The sequence below is a fragment of the Lupinus angustifolius genome, chromosome LG01 (genome assembly GCF_001865875.1).
Source record: "Lupinus angustifolius cultivar Tanjil chromosome LG01, LupAngTanjil_v1.0, whole genome shotgun sequence".
Taxonomy (NCBI): Eukaryota; Viridiplantae; Streptophyta; class Magnoliopsida; order Fabales; family Fabaceae; genus Lupinus; species Lupinus angustifolius.
In genome coordinates this window covers 2219209-2240950 of record NC_032009.1, presented here as the reverse complement: position 1 = coordinate 2240950, position 21742 = coordinate 2219209, and the positions used below count along the sequence as shown (strand labels likewise).

The window sequence follows — 21742 nt, the reverse complement described above, 5'->3', positions numbered from 1 at the left end:
GGGTTTTGTTTATACTAGCTATTCTCTTGTCTTGAGTATTCACAATTACCAACAAAGTTTTCATCATCTGACAGTGTAAGGCTCTATTAGATTCTCAGTAAAATATCAAATGTTTGATTTCTAGAAACGACACTTTTTATTGGGAGGGGCAGTCATAAAACCTGAAACAGATTAATTCATTACCCAAATAATGATACCCTTGGTTATACCAAAAAAATGTTGTCACAATTTATTATTTGATTATTACAGATTTCAAGATAACATGAATGATTATGAGTGTGAGTGGAATAGAGGGATCAAGAAGCTTGTTTGTGCTTCTGATTCCAAGCTGGTTGCTGAGCCTTTGAAGCATTATTATTCTAAATTTCACAAGCAGAGAGTGGTATTATTATTCATATAAGCCAATGAGACTAGAATATGGAACAATACTTGTGCTCCAGAGCCATATTTTACCATAACTTCAAGTCCATCTTTATCATGCAAGATACATGGATGAGATAAGCATGCTTCAATGAATTGTTTATTTGACCAACCCCTCTCTACTCCAATTCCAACTTCAAAACATGTTACATGCTGAACTTTTCAACAATCATGCATTATCATATCTTTATCTAGTCTCACATGTGGCATATTGATAACCTTTTAACATATTCACAAGGATAACCATTTAACCAATAACCACTAACAACTAACAACCATTTAATAGTTCAAAGGTGGTCCATCTCTCTTGGTACTCCAAAACTCATTGGTTCTGCCACTCACTATCTTGCAAATGCTAAAGGAATCAATAGAAAATTCTTACTGAAAACTACAGCTTTTTTTATTTTTTTAATATATTGAACATATTGGTTTCTAATAAACTTTCTTTTCTTCTTGGACTAGTTTTCCATTGGAAAGAACAATACAAGCACACATTAAAATATTCAGCTGGAAAGAACAATGCAGTCACAGACAAATATTGCTAATGAGGAACCCTTTGCAATAGTATTAGTTCTATTACCTCAAGCAATCTTATGTTATATTATGAGTTATATATTGTATACAGTATACTTTCAAGTTTTAAGAATCAACTACAAACAAGCATTACTTATGTAAATGATAAGATAAAAGCAATATGTGAAATGGATGAAAGAGTACATGCTGCAGAAACATGTTAGTTTGAAGATCAAGTTCTAGATGCATATTCATCAAACCTTTCTTCATCTACCAGAGATGGTAGGAGTAAAAAGAAGAAAAAAGATAATAAAAGAAAAGAGACATAATCCAAAACAGAATTCCTGAATTTAACTGCTTTACATTCGCTCCACGGTTTTAAGGGAAGCTCTAATCAAGTAAAAAAAATCAGATAAAATTAAATTAAACTGAATGACCTCAGTTCCTCTTCAATGTCTCCTTCAAACTAATTAGCAGTAGGTTCAATATCCTTTATTAGTCCTACTATCTGCTGCATGCTCGGTCGCTTGGAGGGCAAGTCAGCCGTGCACAGATAACCGATTTTAAGAGCCTCCTCCATTTGTTCACTCAGTCCTGTATCACGAATTTTGGGATCAATAGCCATTGAAGCTTGATTCCTTCTGACCAGTCCTCTGACCCAACTAACCAAAGTTGCTTCCATATCATCAGGATAATCATCTTCAACTGGCTTCTTTCCCGTTACCAGCTCAAAGAGAACAACACCAAAACAGTACACATCTGATTTTGGTGTTGGGGTCTGAAATTCTGGTTGAGAAAACTCTGGTGGAACATAACCAGGCGAACCGCGTGCAATCTCCTCATCCAAGCCACTGCCGAAAATCTTAGCTAGACCAAAATCAGACAACCTTGGCTCTAAGTCATAATCCAAATAAACACTGCTAGCCTTAACATCTCTGTGAATAATTGGAGGTGAGCATCCATGATGCAAAAACGCTAATGCTCGTGCAATGCCAAGGGCTATTTTGTGTCGAAATGTCCAAGCTGTGAGTAACCCTTCAGACCCAGTATTTTGAATCCCATTGTTGTCAGCTTCTTCCCAAGTATCCGTGCTCCAATCTTCTGTGCTTCGCACACCAAGTGGCAAGTCATGAAGCAGATTTTGTAAGTTCCCATTCTCCATATAATCATATATGGCAATCCTTTGATCCCCAGCTACACAATATCCTGTTAAAGGGACAAGATTGGGGTGTTTGATTCTACCGAGAAACTCCAGCTCTCTCGCAGCTTCTTGATCTGTCAATGTAGACCCTACCACCAAAACTTTAATAGCTACATGAATACCACCAGGCAGAAAGCCTCTATAAACAGGACCAAATTTTCCGTCTGCCAAAAGAGTATCCCTATCGAAATTTGAAGTTGCGGACAAGAGATCAGCAAATGTAATACTCAGCAATGGCTTCTCAAAGATTACTACCGCAACTGATGTTGCCTGCTTAACATCAGCCACCCAGGTAGTTGAATCAGTCTGGAACGAGAAGGGTCCCGAAATATTTTGTTCTTCTCGGTAAGAACTTTGCTTAACTTCCCACATTCTTGTCTTCCTTCTGCAACCAAATGCTAGAAACAAAAGCCCAGCAAGCAAGCATATCATTGAGAAGGTTAATACCAGAGCAAGCTTCATTCCCTTGTGTTTGGTAGCTCTTCTTTTGAAAAGAATCGGATTTGCTGCAATTGGACAACTGTTCACTGATCCAAAGAATGCTTTTTGCATGATATCATGGTTGATTTCTAAAGCACAGAAGGTTAAGTTATTATAAGAGAAGTTGTACTTCTCCATCAATGGGAGCTTCTCTAAGACATAAGGAGAGACTTCTCCACTCAAACTGTTGTTTGAAAGGTCAATAATTTGGAGGTCTTTATTCCTCAACAAGGGAACTTTTCCAGTAAGATGATTCATACTAAGATCAAGTGCATTCAAATTACTCAGTTGTGAGATTTCATCAGGAATGTTACCAACAAGGCTAGTTTTGGACAAGTTGAGATAATCCAACTGTGGGAACATTTCAACCACTGGGAATTTCTGCCTGCTAAATCTATTGTGTGCAAGATTAAGGTGCTTTAGATTAAGCGGCTCGTTTAAATTTTGGAAAAACTCCCCACTAAGCTCATTCTCTGATAAGTCCAGATAAACTAAATGAGACCAATTGTAATTAGAGTTGTACTGTACCTGAGGAATGTGGCCTTGAAATCGGTTTCTGCTAAGGTCCAAGACCTCCAGATGTTCCTGAAACACATCAATGACAGAACCTTCAAACAAATTGCCTGACATATTGAGAGTCACAATGGACTTTAAGCCTAAAATATCCGAAGCACGGCCATAGATATTATTCCCAGCAAGGTTCAATGTCCTCAGCCTAGGAAAAGCAGCACCAAAACCATCTGGAAGTGTTCCATTAAGCTGATTTGATGAAAGATCAATTGAAACTAGAGACTTGCACTTGAGAATCCCTGAAGTAATTCTCTGTGAAAAGCTGTTGTGGTCAAGTTTGAGGACCCTCAGTTTCACAAGGGATCTGATAGCTTCAGGAATTTCATCAGAATAATTGTTGCTAGACAAGTCAAAGGTTTCTAGCAAACCAAAGTTGCCAATGTTGTTAAGTGAATCAGAAATCTGATTGGAGGAGAGGTTAAGGGTCTTGAGAGAGCTCAAACCCCAGAAATCTGAAGGCAAAGAAGTGATTTTGTTGAAGCTAAGATCCAAAGATTGAAGCTTGCTAAGCTTGCCTATAGTGGTATCAGGAATAGGACCAGTTAGGCTCATACCAGAAAAGTTTAACTCAAAAACTTGTTCTCTATTTGCATCACAGGAAACCCTTTCCCATGAACAAATAGAAGCAGTGAAGTTGTAGAAACCCATCTTGTGCAAAAACTCAGACACAAAAAACTCATCAGTGTTTGGTTGCTGAGAAGCCAAATGCTTGAACAAGAGTGTCAAAACAACAAAAGAACCAAATACTCCAAAACCCATCAGAAAGTTATGCCTGATACCGAGAAATGATGCAAAAATAGCAACACCAAAACCACTTGGAAATACACCTCTCAGAACTTCATAATCAGCATGACCATATTATGGATAATGGGGTTGTTTTAAGTCCATGAAAGCCAATGCTTTTTTTATGCACTCAGAACCTCATTGAACTTAAAAGGGTATAAGTTAAAGCGAGAGTAAAAGAAGGACACAAAAGAAGTGGTACTTTTTAAGGAAACAAATTAACTGTGATGTACTAATGCATAAACTATGGAAAGTAACAAGAGAATGTGAACAAGGCTTGCATAGATTTGAAGATCTCTGACTGAGAGTGAGAAACAACAAAAAGGACAGAAAAAGAAACAAACGACGCAAAGAAGCAAACTTAAAAATATTGTCTTTGGCTACTCACTAGATTGTGGAAAAAGCTGTGATTCTTTACTTTTAGTGGGTGCAGAACTTTTTTGGCTAGAACTGATTTTTTTCAAGAATGGATTTTTTCTCTCTCTCTCTCTCTTCAAATGAGACACAAACAGAACATGCAGAGAACAGTGTGTACAGGGAAGGAAAAATGAACATGACTGTGGAGTGTGGTTGGTTTGAGATTCTTAAATGAGAAAGCAACGGAATTGAAAAAAGTTATTAGGATTATGGTTGGTGAATATTTGAAAGATTTATTTGTGCAAATTTAGTGATTCTTCAATCAGAGTTATTTTCACCATTTTCGGTCCATTGAAAATCTAGTGTTTACTCTTTTTTGTAAGAAACTAATTATGTCGGATATATCTCGAGACAGTGTAATTTCCAGAAATTAAACTAATAATTTTTTAATCATTCTGAGATTTAGCATATACTTACACCTCTAGACCCACGATGTTTATTCTTTAATAATATTAATTAATTATTATACATTTATACCAGGATATAACAAACCATGTCCCTTGTTAGTTTTTATTCGGCTGAATATGTGAAACTTGGTACTGATTTTTTATGCAATCTAGCATATACTTTCTTGCCACTATAGTTAATAACCCGTTTGCTTTTACTACTTTTACTACAAGTGCTTGAAATTAAATATTATATATTTAAGAATATGAATAGATAATTCAAACTTTATCGATATGTAATAATGTAGAAGTAGAAAAGGTTTAAGTCTATTAACATTGAGAGACTTGGTTCAATATATGAATTTAAATTAAAAAAGAATTACTCCTTTCACCTTAAGGTAATTCCAATCTTTCATGTATTTTTACCATTTCATTTTTTTATTGTTTAAGGTTGACGTACCTAGATTCAAAAAACATTGAGAATAATATTAATTTTGATTAAGATATTCATATTTATTTCTTGAGAGGAAATAAAAATAGAATCAATACATAAAAATGATAGGCATAATTATGAGCTATGATAAAATTAAAAAAGAAGTTTGATGGATCTTTAAAATTATAAAATAGCAACAATTTTAAAACAAATAAAAAATACATGTGAGTATACTTAAAAAAATATAATAAAAACGATAATGTAATAAGTAAGAGTATACTTAAAAAAAATATAAGAGTCTCAAATATTTAATGCATGTGAGTTTAGAACCAAATGATGAAAAAACATCTAAATATAAAAAGTTTTGCAGTGGAACAAACAGTAAAAGTAATAAAACCTTGTTTTTTTGGACTTTGAAAGGGTTTTCTATAACATCAACATTCATGTTAAGTAAGCATTTTAATTGATGTTCTAAATTCATAAAGTCACATGTTTTTGCCTACAATCTTGACTTCTTGCTAGGAAATAATTTAACTGATATTCAGTGGAAAATGACTAGCCCCAACCCTATATCAGTGGCTGGTGGAGTTGTGGTCCTCAACTTTCTTTCTCCTTAATTTTTCAGCTATTTTTTTATGAAACTTGCATGGACATGATTAAGTGAAAAAAACATGGATTGTAATCTTTGTTGTGCAATTAATGTTGTTGGTACATGGATCCTTTCAGCTATTTTTGACTTAACCAAAAAAAAATGGATTATATTACTAGCATTTAACTATATTATAGTGTCTCCCAACTCATTTCCCACTCCTAAAAACAATTGTATGATAATGTTTCAATTCAATGGATTAGCTAGATTTTTGGGTAGTGAAAGTGTATTATTTAGACTTTGAAAGTTGAAACATAGAAAAAAGTTATCTCCTACCCCATTCTCCCCCTATATTATGCTAACTAAATAGCTAATTATATAATGCTAGTCATTCTCAATGTAAGGTTCTATGGACAGAGGCAGAATCTGCCATGTGGACCATCTAATAGGTGGACCACTCTTGATTTGAGAACCAGGAATAGCTACACAATAATCCATTTCAGTTTCATTTTTTGAGCCATTCAGTTAGTTTGTCTTATCATGTGAAGCAAACCAAAAGGACCAATATTGAACATAACAAGTTGCAGTTTTGTTGATAACACTTATTTATCTTTCAATCTATGCTTACTGTTAATCAGTTTTTGTCTACTGGCCAGTAGTTTTGGGTCAGAGATCGTATTCTTTGTCTCGGACTAATTAAAATGTTATTTTTTATTTTTAATTAAAAAAATTCTTTTATTCATGTGTCAATATGTGATTGACTCGGGACAAAGAATAAGACATCGTTAGGGACAAGTAATCTCTTTCCCTTAATTATGGCCTGTTCTACTAATTTATGTGGCCCACAATCCCATCTTTCTCTAATACAAGTTTCATAGTTTGAATATATTTGATAGAAATGCTATCACATGATATTTTCAACTTCACTTTCTTTATTTCACAAAGACAAATCTTCATCTACAAGGAATACAGTATTAGTTGTTTTCACATGGCAAGTTGGCCTCTTCATGAAACATGCTTAGATACAGTCCAAGTTGGGCCAAAAAACACTAATATTTGACTCAATATGTATGTGAGAGAGCAAGCATAATAAGTGGAGAGGTTCAAAATGATCAGCACCACTGTCTAATGATTTGCTTTGATTGAAGCATGAGGCTTAAGGAGTAACATGAAATCAACATAAAATTTTTACCATGAATAATCATAACACCCCCACTTATATTTTTATGTGGATACTATTTTTAATATTTCTCCATTTTCTTAATCATGTCATTATACTTTAACTTCAAACCACGTCAAAGAAATGATGTTCTGTACCAAAGGGACCTTTTCATGGACTCATCAACTATAATAAATTATAATGGCAAACACAATCAAGATGATTAGACCCAACAATGCCATTCTAAGCAAGCTTCGAAGGGGAAGATTACATGATTTGATCTAGTAGAGAAACAATGTCTTTGGGTTAATGCACATTTTTCTGTGTGTGCTGATGTATGATTTCATTGTGCAAAGTTTGTTGTATATGAGTATGGACTACATAATAAGGTTCTATACTACTACTTGTACTTGAGAACAAGCCATTTGCATAGAACTTTCACACTATCTTCAAACGAGAGTACATCTGTTGTCCCACAAAGATGTGTCACTGCTTATAATTAGTTGAAAACATATTTCGATGACAAATTTAATATTTATGTATTTTTCTGATCAATCACAAATAATAGGACATGAAGTAGTACACTTATTGAGACAGAAGATGCCCATATCATCACATCAAGATGTTCTAAAACTAATCAACCAAGTAAGACATATTAACTGAATTGAATATTTTAACTTGTAAGTGAATTGAATATTTTAACTTCTAAGTGAATTGAAGGTTGGCATTAAATAAAAGTGAATTGGCACCAAAAATACTAAGAAAGTAAACAACTGTGCTGACATATTTTAAATGTCAACATTGTTGAAGGACATGTGACATATGAGCCAATTGTATTAATTCAACATTCAGATAGCTATAAATTGTTGAGTACAGAGTATTAATTTCTTGTTGTTGATGTTCTGGGAGTGAGTATTGGGATACATTTGGATTGTGGAGCTTCAAATTTCATCCATACAAAATTCGTTTTGGATTGCAGAAGAAGAATGTATGGCTAGGAAGGTTATTTCTTATCCCAGCCTCTTGGTTATTTTGTTTGTTGTGGATATATTTAGGTTCCATTTACAAATATAATATTTAGAGGGGGGAAATAGCTACAAATATATCACACAACAAAGATACAGAAACAGCACTGTCTACTCGTCATTTGAAGGGGAAAACTCTTATAAACTTATCTTTAAAGTGAACTAATCAAGGGGCACACAATTAGGACTTGATAAAGGGTCCACCCAGTTATAATTGATTATCTCCAACTACAGATTTGTTTTCACTAAATCATTTTAGAAAAACAAATTTTAATCATTTTTTTCAACAGCAATCACATCTACATTTATACAAATAAATAAAAAATCTTGATAATAGAATCATCATTTCATTCTTAATCTACCACTGTCATTCATGAATAACCTATGTAGGATTGTGTTAGTCACTAACTCTGTTATAAATCTCAAGTGATAGTTATAGAAGAATGGTTAATCATAATTGTAAGGTGTAGCTTATAAATAAAGAATGAACGGTCAGTGGGAATGGAATTATTCATTCGGAGAGTGTTAGGCAATTGGAGAGATACCAGAATCTCGAAGACTTGGAAATATAGTGTAAACATGATACTGTTTTCTTCAATTCTGATGCAGTTTATCAAATTGACTAGTCAAGTTAGACATTTGCAGCACATAAATTTTCTATTTTCTGTTTTTCAATAGTCATTATAGGATTTTAATGCTTTCAACCTGTCATGCTACAGGTCTCTATGTTCTTGCTTCTGAATCTGTTCAAATTCCTTGGTTTGATTCTGTTTTTGCTGACATTGGTGATGAGCAGTCCTTATCACAGTCTTTATCTACATTCTCCGGCCACTTGAAACAGATAGGTGTAAGGAAAATATGTGGTGATTGTGCAGTACTTAAATACTGAAGCCTCATTCCTTGTTCCTGTTATTCTTTTTATAGCATTTCCAAAACATTTATACCTCAATACATCATAGAGATCCAATGAAGTTGAGTGACTTGTATACATTTCAGTTCAGACTTATCAGCATTTTAAATGTTGATTATTTCTTGGTAATGGTTAAGAATATTAAGGTGGCTTACATACATGTAAGTTCTTTTATTATTGTTAAACTATACAAGAATTCTTATTTTCACTTTTTTTATCTTGCAGAATATTAAGTTAAACTCAACAAGCCAGTCTATATTGATGGTACTACGTGTTCGCAATTGTCAGGTTGGTGCAGGTACAAACCCGCTTGAAGGAGCAGCACTAGGCATGTCGTTATTGTATGGTTGTATTACTATTAAAAGTTGGGAAATGAATGAGGGGAGGGATTCTAGTTTGTGGTCTCAAGTGTATGAATATTATGCGTGAAGAAATTGATCACAATTTGTGGCCTCGAGCCTTGACAAGAAAATAGATGTTTCATGGCTTATTTTAAATGATCATCTGATGTGATACATATACTACATGGCATAGTGCATATAACTGAAAAAGGATTTCCATTGCAGGACGCTCAAATGCAATCAATATAGCCGAGAGGTTGGGACTAACATCGGTTGTTGTTGATGGTGCTCGTAAGTTATATGGTTCTGCTAGTGCAGAGATAGATGAGGTATTTGCCATATATCATAATTGAATGTATTATTTATTACTGGTGTTGTATGTTGTCCTCTTAAAGATGGAAAGAGTAAAGTTTTCCAAAGATTTAATTGATTTTGTTATTCAATTTCTAACGTGAAATCTAATCATGCTAATTTGTTTTAGTGATAATAGTAGAAATTTTGAACAATATGTCGATAAGTAACAAGTGATTGTGAAGGCCTTTTTTAAGGAACATCATATAAAGTTGGAGCAATCCAGGGCTCTGGCCGTCCATTCGTCACCAAATAACTGATTCAATTTTTTTCAATCTGTTACAAAAGTTTCAGTAGCCTTTCAACGTGCATTTTTTTATGTAGGTAATAACTGATATGGAAAAGTTAAAACAAGATTACCAAGAGCTATTGGATGAAGGGCATCATCATCTGATGTGAGACTTTAAGCTTTTAGAAAACTTAACTCATCATGTGGCTTATCACTCTCATATTTGCATTTAGTATACAATTTAAGGAGGGTTCATTTCTTGATCATAAGATAAGCACTCGTTTAACATCTAACGGATGGTAGACTAAGCTCATTCAATTGCTATAGCATTCAAGGATATTGAATCATGCAATCATATTTGCAAAAATTTTTATTCTTTGTATTGTTTTCTTTGAATACTATCAGAATACCTGAAACATGCAACAACACTGCAATCCTTGTTTTAATAATTGGAAGCGTAGCAGATAATTATTAACAAATTCTGCCCTACCTTTGGAGCATCTGTAACTTTTTAATTGGGAGAATCTTTGTGATTGTAGGCTTTCCAGAGAACTCTACAACAGTCTATTGAGCACCAGAAGGAAGATCATGAAACATAGTTCAAATTTAAGATATAAAAAAATGAGAGATGTATCTGAGGCTGCAGCAATGGCAAGATCCATCCTTCACAAGAAAGTTAGGCAGTTGGATGCATCCCCCAAGAAACCATCACAGCCGAATAAAACCATTAAGAGCTCTCAATCATCAGCAACCAACAACCGCCACACTGCAGCCGATAGCAAAGAACCTACTACTATTGCAGATGGAAGTGCATCTGCTGTAAAAAAAGTCAACCAATTATCACCAGGTATGTGCAAAGATAATGAAACATGAGATAAACAATATGAAATTAAATTTTGATCAGATGTTAATGTCCACGCCGAATTTCTTGCATCAGAAACAAGTGTCCGCCCTACTTTATTTTCTCTCGGCGATGATAGCACATGCTAGTTAGCCCCATTTTATTTTCACTTGATGGTGACAGAACATGCTAGAATTGCACTATCTAGTTTTATAGTGAGGAGTAATGCCATTTGATTATTTATGCAGTTGCCATTTACCTGTTAATGTTGCAGATAGGTCTAAGCTTCCCAAGGTTGGTGATATGGTAAATGTCACTTCCCTTGGGCGAAAAGCGGCCGTTTTAAAAGTTGATTCCTCCAAAGGAGAAATCGTAGTTCAAGCTGGAAGCATGAAGTTGAAGCTAAAAGTAACTGATATTCAGATATCCTAGAATTTAGGCCAAGTATGGCCATGATCATAATTCATAAATGAGTAAGTATTTTATTTCTGCACAAGATAACATGTTCTGCATTGTTTGTGTCTAACTGCAGAATGAAGCAACAACACTGCACTGTGGGAGCTTAATTTGACCTCATTATTACCTGGAATTCACTATTTCTTTAGAAAGTTTGAAGGGCGAAGAATTAAAAATCAGTTTTTTTCAGGGGGAAAATGACACACAAATCAATGCATTGTACTTTGCCTCTAATTATAAATGGTCATTCTAGATCTTTATAATTTATTTTTATGTCCTGGAAATGACTATGTATGTTAGATTAACCAAAGGTGGTCTAATGCACGAGACTCCACCTAGTAGAGTCTGGTAGATTTACGCAGTCTTTCATTGCAAGCAATATTACCATTTCGCCGAGGCTCACACTCTATAACCATTATCAATAAAATTAACCCAACCAACCAACCAAGTGCAACTCCTTCTATATATAAAAAACATTTAATAGTAACTTAAATTATTAATAGTTGAATACCACATACCAATAAGAATAGAGGAAACAGATTATACCTCGGGTTTCGTATAGAAGCCAATTCACCGGAGATTTTCTTCACAGCCACGACAATACAATGGCGGTGTTCCGCAACCTATATCTACTCCGATTACGAGATTTGAGACGGTCTCGAGTCATGGGCTTTTACCCGTTAAGCCCAGAATCCTAGGTTGGGCCCAATGGTAAACTTGTATAAGCTTACACGTGTCGAGTTTCAATAAGAGGGTAAAGTCTTCGCAGCAGGACCTTCTTTAATTCTCCAACTAATCCGTTCCGTTTATTAAAATTGAAAGCGTACAAGACCCGTCACAGGGCACGTGCATTAAAAAAAATATCTTATCCACACTATAACTTATCTCTTGCAACTAATAAAAGTATGATATATTGTTTTGTTTATTTTAAAAATATTTTTATAAAAAATAATTAAATAAGAATATGATATGCTGTGGGATACAAACAAAGAATATGATGTGCATTAGTCAATAAGGAAACATATGAAATCTAAGTTAATTTAATCTTTCTTGAAATAAGTGATGTGCTTTAGTAAAATCCAATCATTCATACAAGTACATAAGGAAACATATGAGATGATCAACACTTCAAATTAAGGGTGAGAATAACCCAAGTTAATTTATTTCATTATTTGAAAGCTTTAGACCAAGCTTTTCATAAAATTCTATTTTCTAGTAACCTAACACCAATCTTTAATATATTTTGTTGTCGGAAATATCCTTGATTCCATTGGTAATAAGTGAGGCCAAACAATTTAGTAGAGTGGGTAGGATGAAGAGTTTAAAAAATAAAATGATAAAAAGATTAAGGTTAAATCTTAGTTACTAAAAAATATTAATATATTAATATTTGTCTATTAAAAAATAAAAATAAATAATTTACTTGATGTAGTAGCTAAATTATTCCACATAATTCCGACAACAATAAAAGATACAAAAAATGCACTCTAGACAGTTTATTTTAAAATTTAATTTAATGTGAAAGATGAATTTATCCATTTTAACTCATCTCATGCCACTCATATTTTAAATTGCTCATAAAGTCCCTACTAATCAATTGTTTTTTACATTTTCTATTTTATAGAATGATATTTTAATTAAATTTGCTATCTTTGTATAAGATGATAATATATTATTTGTTTAAAAATATATACAAAATATGTCCTAACTCAATTCCTTCATCTTGAAATTTTTAAACTTCAATTCTCATAGAGTCATAATAAATAAATTTACATTTATATATAATAACTTTAAATTAAATGACTAAGGAGATCTCAAAGACAATAATAGGCATTAAGTATTTATTTATATTTCCAACTCGATATTTTAAATATAGAAATAAATCAAAGACGTTATATTTAAAAATAAATATTTTATTCGTTGCATGTGGAAAAGATTTTCGGGAGACCGAAGAAGCGTTGTTAACAAATCCTTGGTCGCTAAGAGAATAAAGTGAACAAGACCCTTTCTTTCCCTTAACTCTCGTTCTCTGTTTCAAATCTCCCAAATTCGTTAATTAGGGTTCAATCCAATTCCATTTCGTTCACCAATTCTCCCATTCTCTCTACAATTTCCTAACCCTGTTCTCCAATTCGGCTGGGCGAGCCTTCGTAGTTCGCCTTTCCGATCAATCCACCATGACCAAATTCTAACAGCAAAATTACGCATATAATGTTTACATACATCAACTGAAATCACAAAGAGATCTACTAATGAGTTTGCAATATATATAACATCGTTCTGTCACTTAATCTTTTCACAGCCACGACAATACAGTGGTGGTGTTCCGCAACCTATATCTACTCCGATTACGAGATTTGAGACGGTCTCGAGTCATGGGCTTTTACCCGTTAAGCCCAGAATCCGAGGTTGGGCCCAATGTTCAGTGACCCAAAAGGGTTGGTTTTCTATAAATACCTCACCCATGCTGCTTCATTCTTTGCTTATTTCATTGCTTTTTGCGTAGCTTAGGTTCTGCGGAGAGAGAGAGTGAGTTTTTTGTTTTGTTTTTTGTTTCACATTTTGTAGGTACTGTATTGTCGTGGCTGTGAAGAAAATCTCCGGTGAATTGGCTTCTATACGAAACCCGAGGTATAATCTGTTTCCTCTATTCTTATTGGTATGAGGTAGAAGGAGTTTTTTATATATTAAATTAATAGTTGAATACCATATATTAAATTATTCAGTTTTTTTTGTCTCGGTGCTTAGAAGGAATGATTATGTCGTGAGGATGATTATTACTATCACATACATAATCTTTAGTTCTTTACTCTGACGGGTTTCAAGGTGTTTAATTTATTAATTTTCAATAATGTTTGTGTTAATTGTCAAGTCATGTGTTGTTTTGAAAATTTTGATTGGCCTTGGTTTAGATCTACTGCTTGTGGATATATGTAGAGGCATAGAACGAACGTTATTTGTCTTATTAGCCTGAAACAGAAAGTTAGTAAACTAAATATTTGTAATTTCTGTTTACGCTTTCTGAATTTGATCTCTTTATGATAATCCATATGAGTTAGCTCATCACTATTCCATTTTTTTGGCTGTGGTTGGTTCAGGGCTTGTTAATTTTGTGGTTGGGTTCCCTATTTTCATAGGCTAATATTCAAGGAATTATATCTAACTTATTGCATTTGTAGCATGATGTGTGTTAGAGGAGTTAATGGTGTGGTGGATGTGAAGCAAATCAAAGGCATACTTTAAAATTCCTCATTCAATTGTAGCCTAAATGCATTATGTAACGTCGTTACTTACCTACCTTTGAGTGGCTGCTTACATGTGGATATGGATATTATTTGGCAGTTTGATTGTTCGACAAAGTGCAAAGGATCATGGTGGGATTTAAAAATAGATATATGGTGATGGAGGTTTTTATGGATCCAAATAGAGACCAAGTTGGGGTTGATCCTATAATCATTACCCAGTTTAATGTCAGTAAAACAATAAGAGACAGCATCCTGGTGAATTTTGGGGAATGTGGTTTGGGTTCGGCAATAGGACCATTCCTGGGTAAGTAACATGTTGCCTGTAATGTCTTATTTTCCTACTGTTTATTATCTTCTGATTTTCTTTGATAATACTCTGACAATTTTTTTCTTGAGCAGTGAAGTATGTTAATCCAGTCACCAATCTGTGCATCATTAGAATTTCAAGAGAGGACTACCAAAAAGTATGGGCTGCAATTACAATGGTCAGAAGTGTTGGAAATTACCCTGTGGTGTTTAACATGCTGGATTTATCTGGTAAGAGAAAACGTTATGCTATTGCAATTTTAGTTATTTTTTTTATAATTTGTTTTGATGGATAATATCTTCAGAGAAAAGATAATGTAGAAACTATGCTAATTTAGCTACTTGCTATCATTTCCCATTGTCTTATTTTGACAAATATTTTTCCTCAGTTGAAATTTCCCTTTGTAATCATCATATCCTAGTGCTGCTATACAGGGCACTACTTTTATCAGAAAAGCTATGCATTTTTCTGTCACTCGGATCATCATTATCATCTTTCATTCTCAATAAAATTACTTCATATTTCATAGCTAGTACATTGCCCCTAAATTGTTGTGCTTTAGCATAATAGAAAGTATGAAATGGTGGTCATCACTCATCACTGCACCAATAGTTGTGCCCCTTCCCCCAAAACACTACCTGTGTTTTGTGCTCCCCACTCGAAACCAGAGCTTCTCTTTCTGACAATCTTTTTCTGGCCAAGCATGGCCATTTCCCAGCAAACCAGTGACATTCTGGGGGTTTTTCAGAACACACCACTCGAACCATTCCCCCATGTCTTTTTTCGTTGCTGTGTTTTGAGTTCACTTTGAGCTCATTCCTGTCCCAACCTCAAGTGGTGAACTTTCTGTTTGAATTCCTTGGTTGAGTTGGTTCCCTGTCCCCTCAGCTTACAATGACTCTGATCTAAACGAAGTAGAATGTATTTTGAATCTGGTCGTTTTGTTACTATAAGCTTAAGAGGCTTAACCTCATTTTGGAGTTTGTAATGCAGTCTGTTTTCCTTATGTTACTCGACTATTTTTTGTTATGAACCTGTTTTCCTTATATAAATAATTTATACTGATGTGAAAATGTTAACTCTCTTGGATTAGGAAGTATAAAGGCTTGTAAAATTGCCGCCTTGAGGTGTGAGGAATCGAAGTTTGAGCAGTTCAAACTTATGGTTGGTGATCGACTCTCACCCACGGATATTAATCGCATGAATAGCAATCTTGAAAAGATCAAATGTTTGGAGCATTAAAAATTTGGCCACCAGTGAGTGCTTCATTAAGCTTCTTTCCAACAGATTGTGTTCAATTGCTAATTTCCAGCAACTATAATTCTAGGTTAAATTTAATCTCTATCTATTATCTATAATATGGACTCTTGTATTTAGTTTGGGTTCCCCAAATTTTCTGAAGTTTACCATTGGTAGTAGTACCTAGAATATGATATAGAGTTGCCGCTTTCAATCATGAGAGAAAAGGCTTGTCAAAATGTGTAAAAGTTCACCTTTGTTTGGTCTTAAAATTTTACATTTACAAGTTCATTGTAAATTATTAGACTCTTTGTAGTCTACCTGATTCGATAATGAGACTTGTTTTTGTTTCGACTTTTGAGCTTGGACTCAATTCTTCCTATTACTTTTCACTTTAACTCCTTAGATCTATAGTAAAAGATACAAGTTTTTGTCATGACAAATAAAGTCTCATATTGAAGAAAGTAAAGCAAGTTGAACAACATATAACTGAAATGACTCATAAACCTAATGCCTTGAGGTTTTGGGTCAAGATATAGTGTCAAACTCACTTATGATATTCACTTAGCTCACTAATGAAGAAGGCTAAACGACCCCACTCCTAAATTAGGAATAGTTTTTTTTAATCCTACAGTGTCCTTTCTGATTTTTTGGGGCATGGTCATATGCCTAAATAGGGACCCTTACCCCTTCCAATAGTGTTCTTTCATGCAAAAGAGTTCATGGATCTAACACAAAACCTCATGTTTAAGTTATCTAAGCTCCTTTCACATGGATTAAATGAAAGCTTTGTGAATATATGATATTTTCGTAACAATTTAGCTACAAATTCTTGTCATCACGGAAATGTGGCATGTCAGCTTCATGTGTATAGAAAAAGACATGTTAGATGCAATTACATAGTCTTAATCCCTTCAATTATGCAGGTGGGCTTAACATCGTGGACTATCTTCAATGACTTTGTCTTTGTTGTCATTTTTTGCCAAGGTTCATTATGTACATGCTCTTGTCTGCCATAAACACAAATCGAATGATGCTATGCTTTGGCTCTATTCATTAGTTTATTGCTGCAGATTCCAACCAAATTTTGTTTTGCTTTATGTCAAACTCTTCTGAATCACTTTATTTGCTCATCACGAAACAAATCATCTTCAAAATCCTATGAAAGACACTTTGAAACCTTTATTTCAATGGACATGTAATTTTAGTTCACATTCCATTTTACGATAATCATCTAATAAACTATATAACAAAAGGATATAGTTCACATTTTATTTTGAACCCTTACTTTAAATAATGGTAGAAAAACATATTTCTTTTTTATGGAAATTGAAAGAAAATACATAAATAAGAAATAATAGTGTGTATTTTATAATAATTTATCAGTCTATTTCTTATTTATTTATAAATTTTTATCAATCATTTGATTTAAAATTAAAAAATCTCCAAACAAAACCCAACTCTAAAAAACCCTCAGAATGTTGTAGGCAAAAGAGATATATATAGTGTAGTTCTTTTTGTAACTTAGATTGACGTAAGACTATCCTTGTGAGGAAAGGCGGCGAAAATAACAGATATTGAGGACAAGTTGAGCTGTTTAATTGAAATGAAGGTATAGCACGTAAATAAAATTTTTTGTTTATACCAAAACTTTTCTCCTTAAACAAACTATTCATTTTGGGTGCATAAGTGTCTCTCTAATCAACATTGTTTCCAAGAATCGAACTCTTGATTTTTAGACATTTTGAAGATTTAGGTTTTTATATTATTAGATCAACATTGTGTTGGTATATGAAATTTTTTAATAATAATATCTAATTAATTAAAAGATGTATGCGCCTATAATGTAACAATTTTTTACGTTGTCATTGTATAATTTACAATTTATTTTTAATTATTATTAACTCTTAAATAAAAATGTTATAATAAATGGTGATATGTGTATAAATCTTTATAATGATAGTGTATAGAGATTATACTCTAATTAAAAATAATAGATGTCTATAACGTGAGAAAAAAAGTAAGGAAGAACAACAAAAATATAATGTTTAAATGATAATTTAGTTAAAACACAATAAGATAAGGATTGACAAAAACACATAATGACCGCGGCAATCCAAGGTGTAAATGCTAATTTACACCAGCTGAATCAGCAACAGCATCAGGCTCAGTCGTCTCAAGGGTCGACTCAGTATAAGGGGCTGGACGAGTTCTGTCGTCGTCAACCCCCAAGATTTGAAGGAGGATTTGCACCTGAGGCTGCAAATGAATGGATCCAAGAGCTGGAGAAAATCTTCCAGGCACTCATGTGTACCGATGAACAGAAGGTTACGTATGCTACTTACATGCTGAGTAAGGAAGCAGATAACTGGTGGGAGTTCACCAGGGGGCAGATGGTGCATGAGCACCAGGTGGTCAGCTGGACCACATTCAAGGACAAGTTTCTGGAGAAGTATTTCCCTGCTGATATGAAGACGAAGAAGGAAATGGAATTCCTGAAGCTTCAACAAGGGAGTTTGTCGGTGGGAGAGTATGCCGCCAAGTTCGAGGAATTGGCGAGGTATGCCCCACATTACAATGAGATTGGGAATGAGAGGTCAAGGTGCGCTAAGTTCGAGGATGGACTTAAGCCCGACCTGAAGGTGATGTTTGTTCACCAACAGATACCAGACTTTGCAACTCTGGTCAACAAGTGCAGGCTCTACGAAGAGAGCGTCAGAGCGAGGAATGCGACACTGAGAAGTGTGGTATCGCCTCCAACACTAGTCGGTCCACAGAGGAGTGGTGGACAGGGGTTTGGAAGGGCAAGACCCTTCAACCGCAATCAAAGGTCTGTTGCGTCTTCTTCAGGAAGTCATCAGAGGAGCTTTCAACCTTACAACAACAGAGGCTTCAGACCAGGAAACAACAACCACAACAATAATAACAACAACAACAGCCGCAACAACAACCACAATAGTCGGATGAGTTCGTCTGTTGGGAACTACAATCAGTCTGCGACACCCGTGTGTCCCAGGTGCAAGGGAAGGCACGTTGGTAACACCTGTGTGACCTGTTTTCATTGCAATGAGGTAGGGCACTATAAGACTTCATGCCCAAAGCTAAAGAGGGAAGCAATGAACTCAGTGCAGGCAGCACGACCCAGGGCTCAGGGCAGAGTGTTCACGATGAGCGGGGCAGAGATCGGGGCTAACGAAGATCTCATTCAAGGTACCTGCAACGTTAAAGAGATTCCTTTATCTGTACTGTTTGATTCGGGTGCGACCCATTCCTTTATTGCTATTGATGTTGTCAACCGTTTAGCTTTACCTATTGTGGCGTTACCTTATGATTTGCTTGTATCCACACCCACTAGGGAACCGGTCATTGTGTCAACTGTGTGTTCCCAATGTCCGATAACTTTAGAAAGTCGAGTATTTTTGGTGGACCTGATATGTCTACCCTTATCCCAGTTAGTTATGATGTTGGCTTCGTTGGAAAAGGAAGGTAGAGCAGATATTCAAAGCTTACCTATAGTCCGAGACTTCTCCGAGGTATTTCCGGAAGACATTCCTGGATTACCTCCAGTAAGAGAGATAGAGTTTGCTATCGATCTAGTTCCTGGAACTGGACCGATCTCTATCGCTCCTTATAGGATGGCACCGTTGGAGCTAACGGAGTTGAAGAAGCAGTTGGAAGACCTGCTGCAGAAGCAATTTGTCAGACCTAGCGTTTCGCCGTGGGGTGCACCAGTGTTGTTTGTCAAGAAAAAGGATGGTAGCATGAGGTTGTGCACCGATTACCGGCAGCTGAATAAGGTCACTATCAAGAACAAGTATCCATTGCCGAGGATTGATGATTTGATGGACCAACTAAGAGGAGCTACAGTGTTTTCTAAGATCGATCTGAGATCTGGATATCACCAAATACGCGTGAAGTCGGAGGATGTCCCGAAAACTGCTTTTCGGACGCGTTATGGTCATTATGAATATCTCGTGATGCCATTTTGTGTAACCAATGCTCCTGCAGTATTCATGGATTACATGAACAGAATTTTTCATCCTTATCTCGACACATTTGTGGTCGTATTTATCGATGATATTCTAATTTACTCAAAGACTGCAGAAGAACATGCGGAGCATCTGCGAGTGGTGCTGCAGATATTGAAAGACAACAAGCTTTATGCCAAACTTTCGAAATGTGAGTTTTGGCTAGAGTCTGTAAATTTTCTCGGTCATGTGATCTCGAAGGGAGGAATTGCAGTGGATCCTGCAAAGGTGGAGACTGTAATGGACTGGAATTCTCCAAAGTCTGTGACGGAGATCAGGAGTTTCCTTGGTTTGGCGGGCTATTATCGGAAGTTCATTGAAGGATTCTCCAAACTGGCGCTGCCACTGACTATGCTGACAAGGAAAGATAAGGCGTTTATCTGGACGGCCAAGTGCGAAGAGAATTTTCAGGAATTGAAGAAGAGGTTGACTACAGCACCTGTTTTGATTCTGCCAAATCCCAGCGTGAACTACGATGTGTATTGTGACGCGTCGAAGCAAGGATTAGGTTGTGTGTTGATGCAACAAAGGAAAGTGGTGACTTACGCGTCAAGACAGTTAAAGAATCATGAACAGAACTATCCAATGCACGATCTGGAATTAGCTGCAATCGTGTTTGCCCTCAAGATCTGGAGACACCATCTGTACAGTGTAAGGTTTGAGGTTTTCAGCGATCATAAGAGCTTAAAGTATTTATTTGATCAGAAGGAATTGAATATGAGGCAAAGGAGATGGACAGAATTCCTCAAGGATTATGATTTCGATCTTTAGTACCACCCTGGAAAAGCAAATGTGGTAGCTGACGCATTAAGCAGGAAGTCTTTGAATATCTCGACGATGATGGTTAGCGAGATGAAGCTGATAGAAGAATTCAGAGACTTAAATCTAGCGGTTCAAGTTGGACCTAAGAGTTTGGTTTGTGGCATGCTCACCGTAACGAATGAGTTCATGAAGCAATTGAAAGGTTTACAAGATTCAGACCCAGAACTACAAGAGAAGAAAAGCCTGTTGGTTGAAGGAAAAGCCCCAGAATTTCATATTGGGATTGATGGGGTACTCAAGTGCAAAAACAGAATTTGCGTGCCAAGAGACCCTGATTTGAGGATGGCAATCTTGGACGAAGCACACCGGAGCAAGTTGAGTATTCACCCGTGAACTACCAAGATGTATCAAGATTTGAAGAAAATGTTCTGGTGGTCAGGGATGAAGAAAGAGGTAGCCGAGTATGTTTCCCGTTGCTTGACATGCCAGAAAGCGAAGATTGAACACAAGCAACCTGGTGGAGAACTACAACCATTAGATATTCCGGTTTGGAAATGGGACAGCATTNCATTTCGATGGACTTCGTGAGTGGATTTCCGAAGACTCAGAAGGGTTACGATGCTGTTTGGGTAATTGTGGACCGTTTGACCAAGACAGCTCACTTTCTGCCTATCAACATGAAGTACTCTTTGGAGAGATTGGCGGAGTTTTACATTAAATAGATTGTCTGATTGCACGGTATTCCCAAAAATATCATCTCAGATAGAGATCCGCGCTTCACTTCCAAGTTCTGGAATGGTTTGCAATCAGCTTTGGGGACTAAGTTGAGCATGAGTTCAGCTTATCACCCGCAGACCGATGGTCAATCAAAAAGGACGATCCAATCATTTAAGGATCTCCTTAGAGCATGTGTGTTAGATAACCCAGGGAGTTGGGTTGATCATTTGCATTTGATCAAGTTCACCTACAATAACAACTTTCATTCAAGTATCGGTATGGCACCGTATGAAGCTTTGTACGGCAAGAAATGCAGAACGCCGTTATGCTGGTTTGAAAC

At 35.5% G+C, this 21742-nt stretch overlaps 5 protein-coding genes across 7 annotated transcripts; 4 read left to right on the top strand and 1 right to left on the bottom strand.

The window, feature by feature from the left end:
• Positions 1154 to 4610, bottom strand: LOC109346435 (probable LRR receptor-like serine/threonine-protein kinase At2g24230). Its single transcript, XM_019585994.1, has one exon. The coding sequence runs from the start codon at positions 3941 to 3943 to the stop codon at positions 1400 to 1402; it is 2544 nt and encodes an 847-aa protein (XP_019441539.1). The 5' UTR covers positions 3944 to 4610; the 3' UTR covers positions 1154 to 1399.
• On the top strand, positions 8437 to 9557 carry LOC109346427 (endonuclease MutS2-like). Its single transcript, XM_019585982.1, has 2 exons — positions 8437 to 8823; positions 9112 to 9557. The coding sequence occupies exons 1-2, from the start codon at positions 8671 to 8673 to the stop codon at positions 9313 to 9315; spliced, it is 357 nt and encodes a 118-aa protein (XP_019441527.1). The 5' UTR covers positions 8437 to 8670; the 3' UTR covers positions 9316 to 9557.
• LOC109346409 lies at positions 9429 to 11371 on the top strand. 3 transcript variants are annotated; one of them, XM_019585962.1, is made up of 5 exons: positions 9429 to 9556; positions 9903 to 9973; positions 10347 to 10654; positions 10923 to 11092; positions 11181 to 11371. In XM_019585962.1, exons 2-4 carry the CDS (start codon positions 9915 to 9917, stop codon positions 11078 to 11080), a joined length of 525 nt encoding a protein of 174 aa, XP_019441507.1. In that variant the 5' UTR covers positions 9429 to 9556; positions 9903 to 9914; the 3' UTR covers positions 11081 to 11092; positions 11181 to 11371. The 3 variants fall into 3 exon arrangements, with proteins under 3 accessions (XP_019441507.1, XP_019441497.1, XP_019441515.1); XM_019585952.1 differs by having other exon boundaries at positions 9430 to 9556; positions 10923 to 11087; XM_019585970.1 differs by lacking the exon at positions 9903 to 9973 and having other exon boundaries at positions 9449 to 9556; positions 10923 to 11371.
• On the top strand, positions 13675 to 16256 carry LOC109346400 (probable ribonuclease P/MRP protein subunit POP5). Its single transcript, XM_019585940.1, has 4 exons — positions 13675 to 13735; positions 14447 to 14653; positions 14749 to 14886; positions 15750 to 16256. Exons 2-4 carry the CDS (start codon positions 14476 to 14478, stop codon positions 15896 to 15898), a joined length of 465 nt encoding a protein of 154 aa, XP_019441485.1. The 5' UTR covers positions 13675 to 13735; positions 14447 to 14475; the 3' UTR covers positions 15899 to 16256.
• Positions 17998 to 20694, top strand: LOC109357462. Its single transcript, XM_019601798.1, has 3 exons — positions 17998 to 19475; positions 19530 to 19869; positions 19993 to 20694. The coding sequence occupies exons 1-3, from the start codon at positions 17998 to 18000 to the stop codon at positions 20692 to 20694; spliced, it is 2520 nt and encodes an 839-aa protein (XP_019457343.1).

Coding starts and splice junctions, on each gene's coding strand:
- LOC109346427 (XM_019585982.1), top strand. CDS start 8,671: ATGCTTTCAACCTGTCATGCTACAGGTCTCTATGTTCTTGCTTCTGAA. Junction 8,824..9,111: donor GCCACTTGAAACAGATAGGT/GTAAGGAAAATA, acceptor TTTATCTTGCAG/AATATTAAGTTAAACTCAAC.
- LOC109357462 (XM_019601798.1), top strand. CDS start 17,998: ATGACCGCGGCAATCCAAGGTGTAAATGCTAATTTACACCAGCTGAAT. Junction 19,476..19,529: donor CCTCCAGTAAGAGAGATAGA/GTTTGCTATCGA, acceptor CGCTCCTTATAG/GATGGCACCGTTGGAGCTAA. Junction 19,870..19,992: donor ATGGTCATTATGAATATCTC/GTGATGCCATTT, acceptor ATTTACTCAAAG/ACTGCAGAAGAACATGCGGA.
- LOC109346435 (XM_019585994.1), bottom strand. CDS start 3,943: ATGGGTTTTGGAGTATTTGGTTCTTTTGTTGTTTTGACACTCTTGTTC.
- LOC109346400 (XM_019585940.1), top strand. CDS start 14,476: ATGGTGGGATTTAAAAATAGATATATGGTGATGGAGGTTTTTATGGAT. Junction 14,654..14,748: donor GGCAATAGGACCATTCCTGG/GTAAGTAACATG, acceptor TTTCTTGAGCAG/TGAAGTATGTTAATCCAGTC. Junction 14,887..15,749: donor TAACATGCTGGATTTATCTG/GTAAGAGAAAAC, acceptor CTCTTGGATTAG/GAAGTATAAAGGCTTGTAAA.
- LOC109346409 (XM_019585962.1), top strand. CDS start 9,915: ATGGAAAAGTTAAAACAAGATTACCAAGAGCTATTGGATGAAGGGCAT. Junction 9,974..10,346: donor GAAGGGCATCATCATCTGAT/GTGAGACTTTAA, acceptor TTGTGATTGTAG/GCTTTCCAGAGAACTCTACA. Junction 10,655..10,922: donor AGTCAACCAATTATCACCAG/GTATGTGCAAAG, acceptor TTAATGTTGCAG/ATAGGTCTAAGCTTCCCAAG.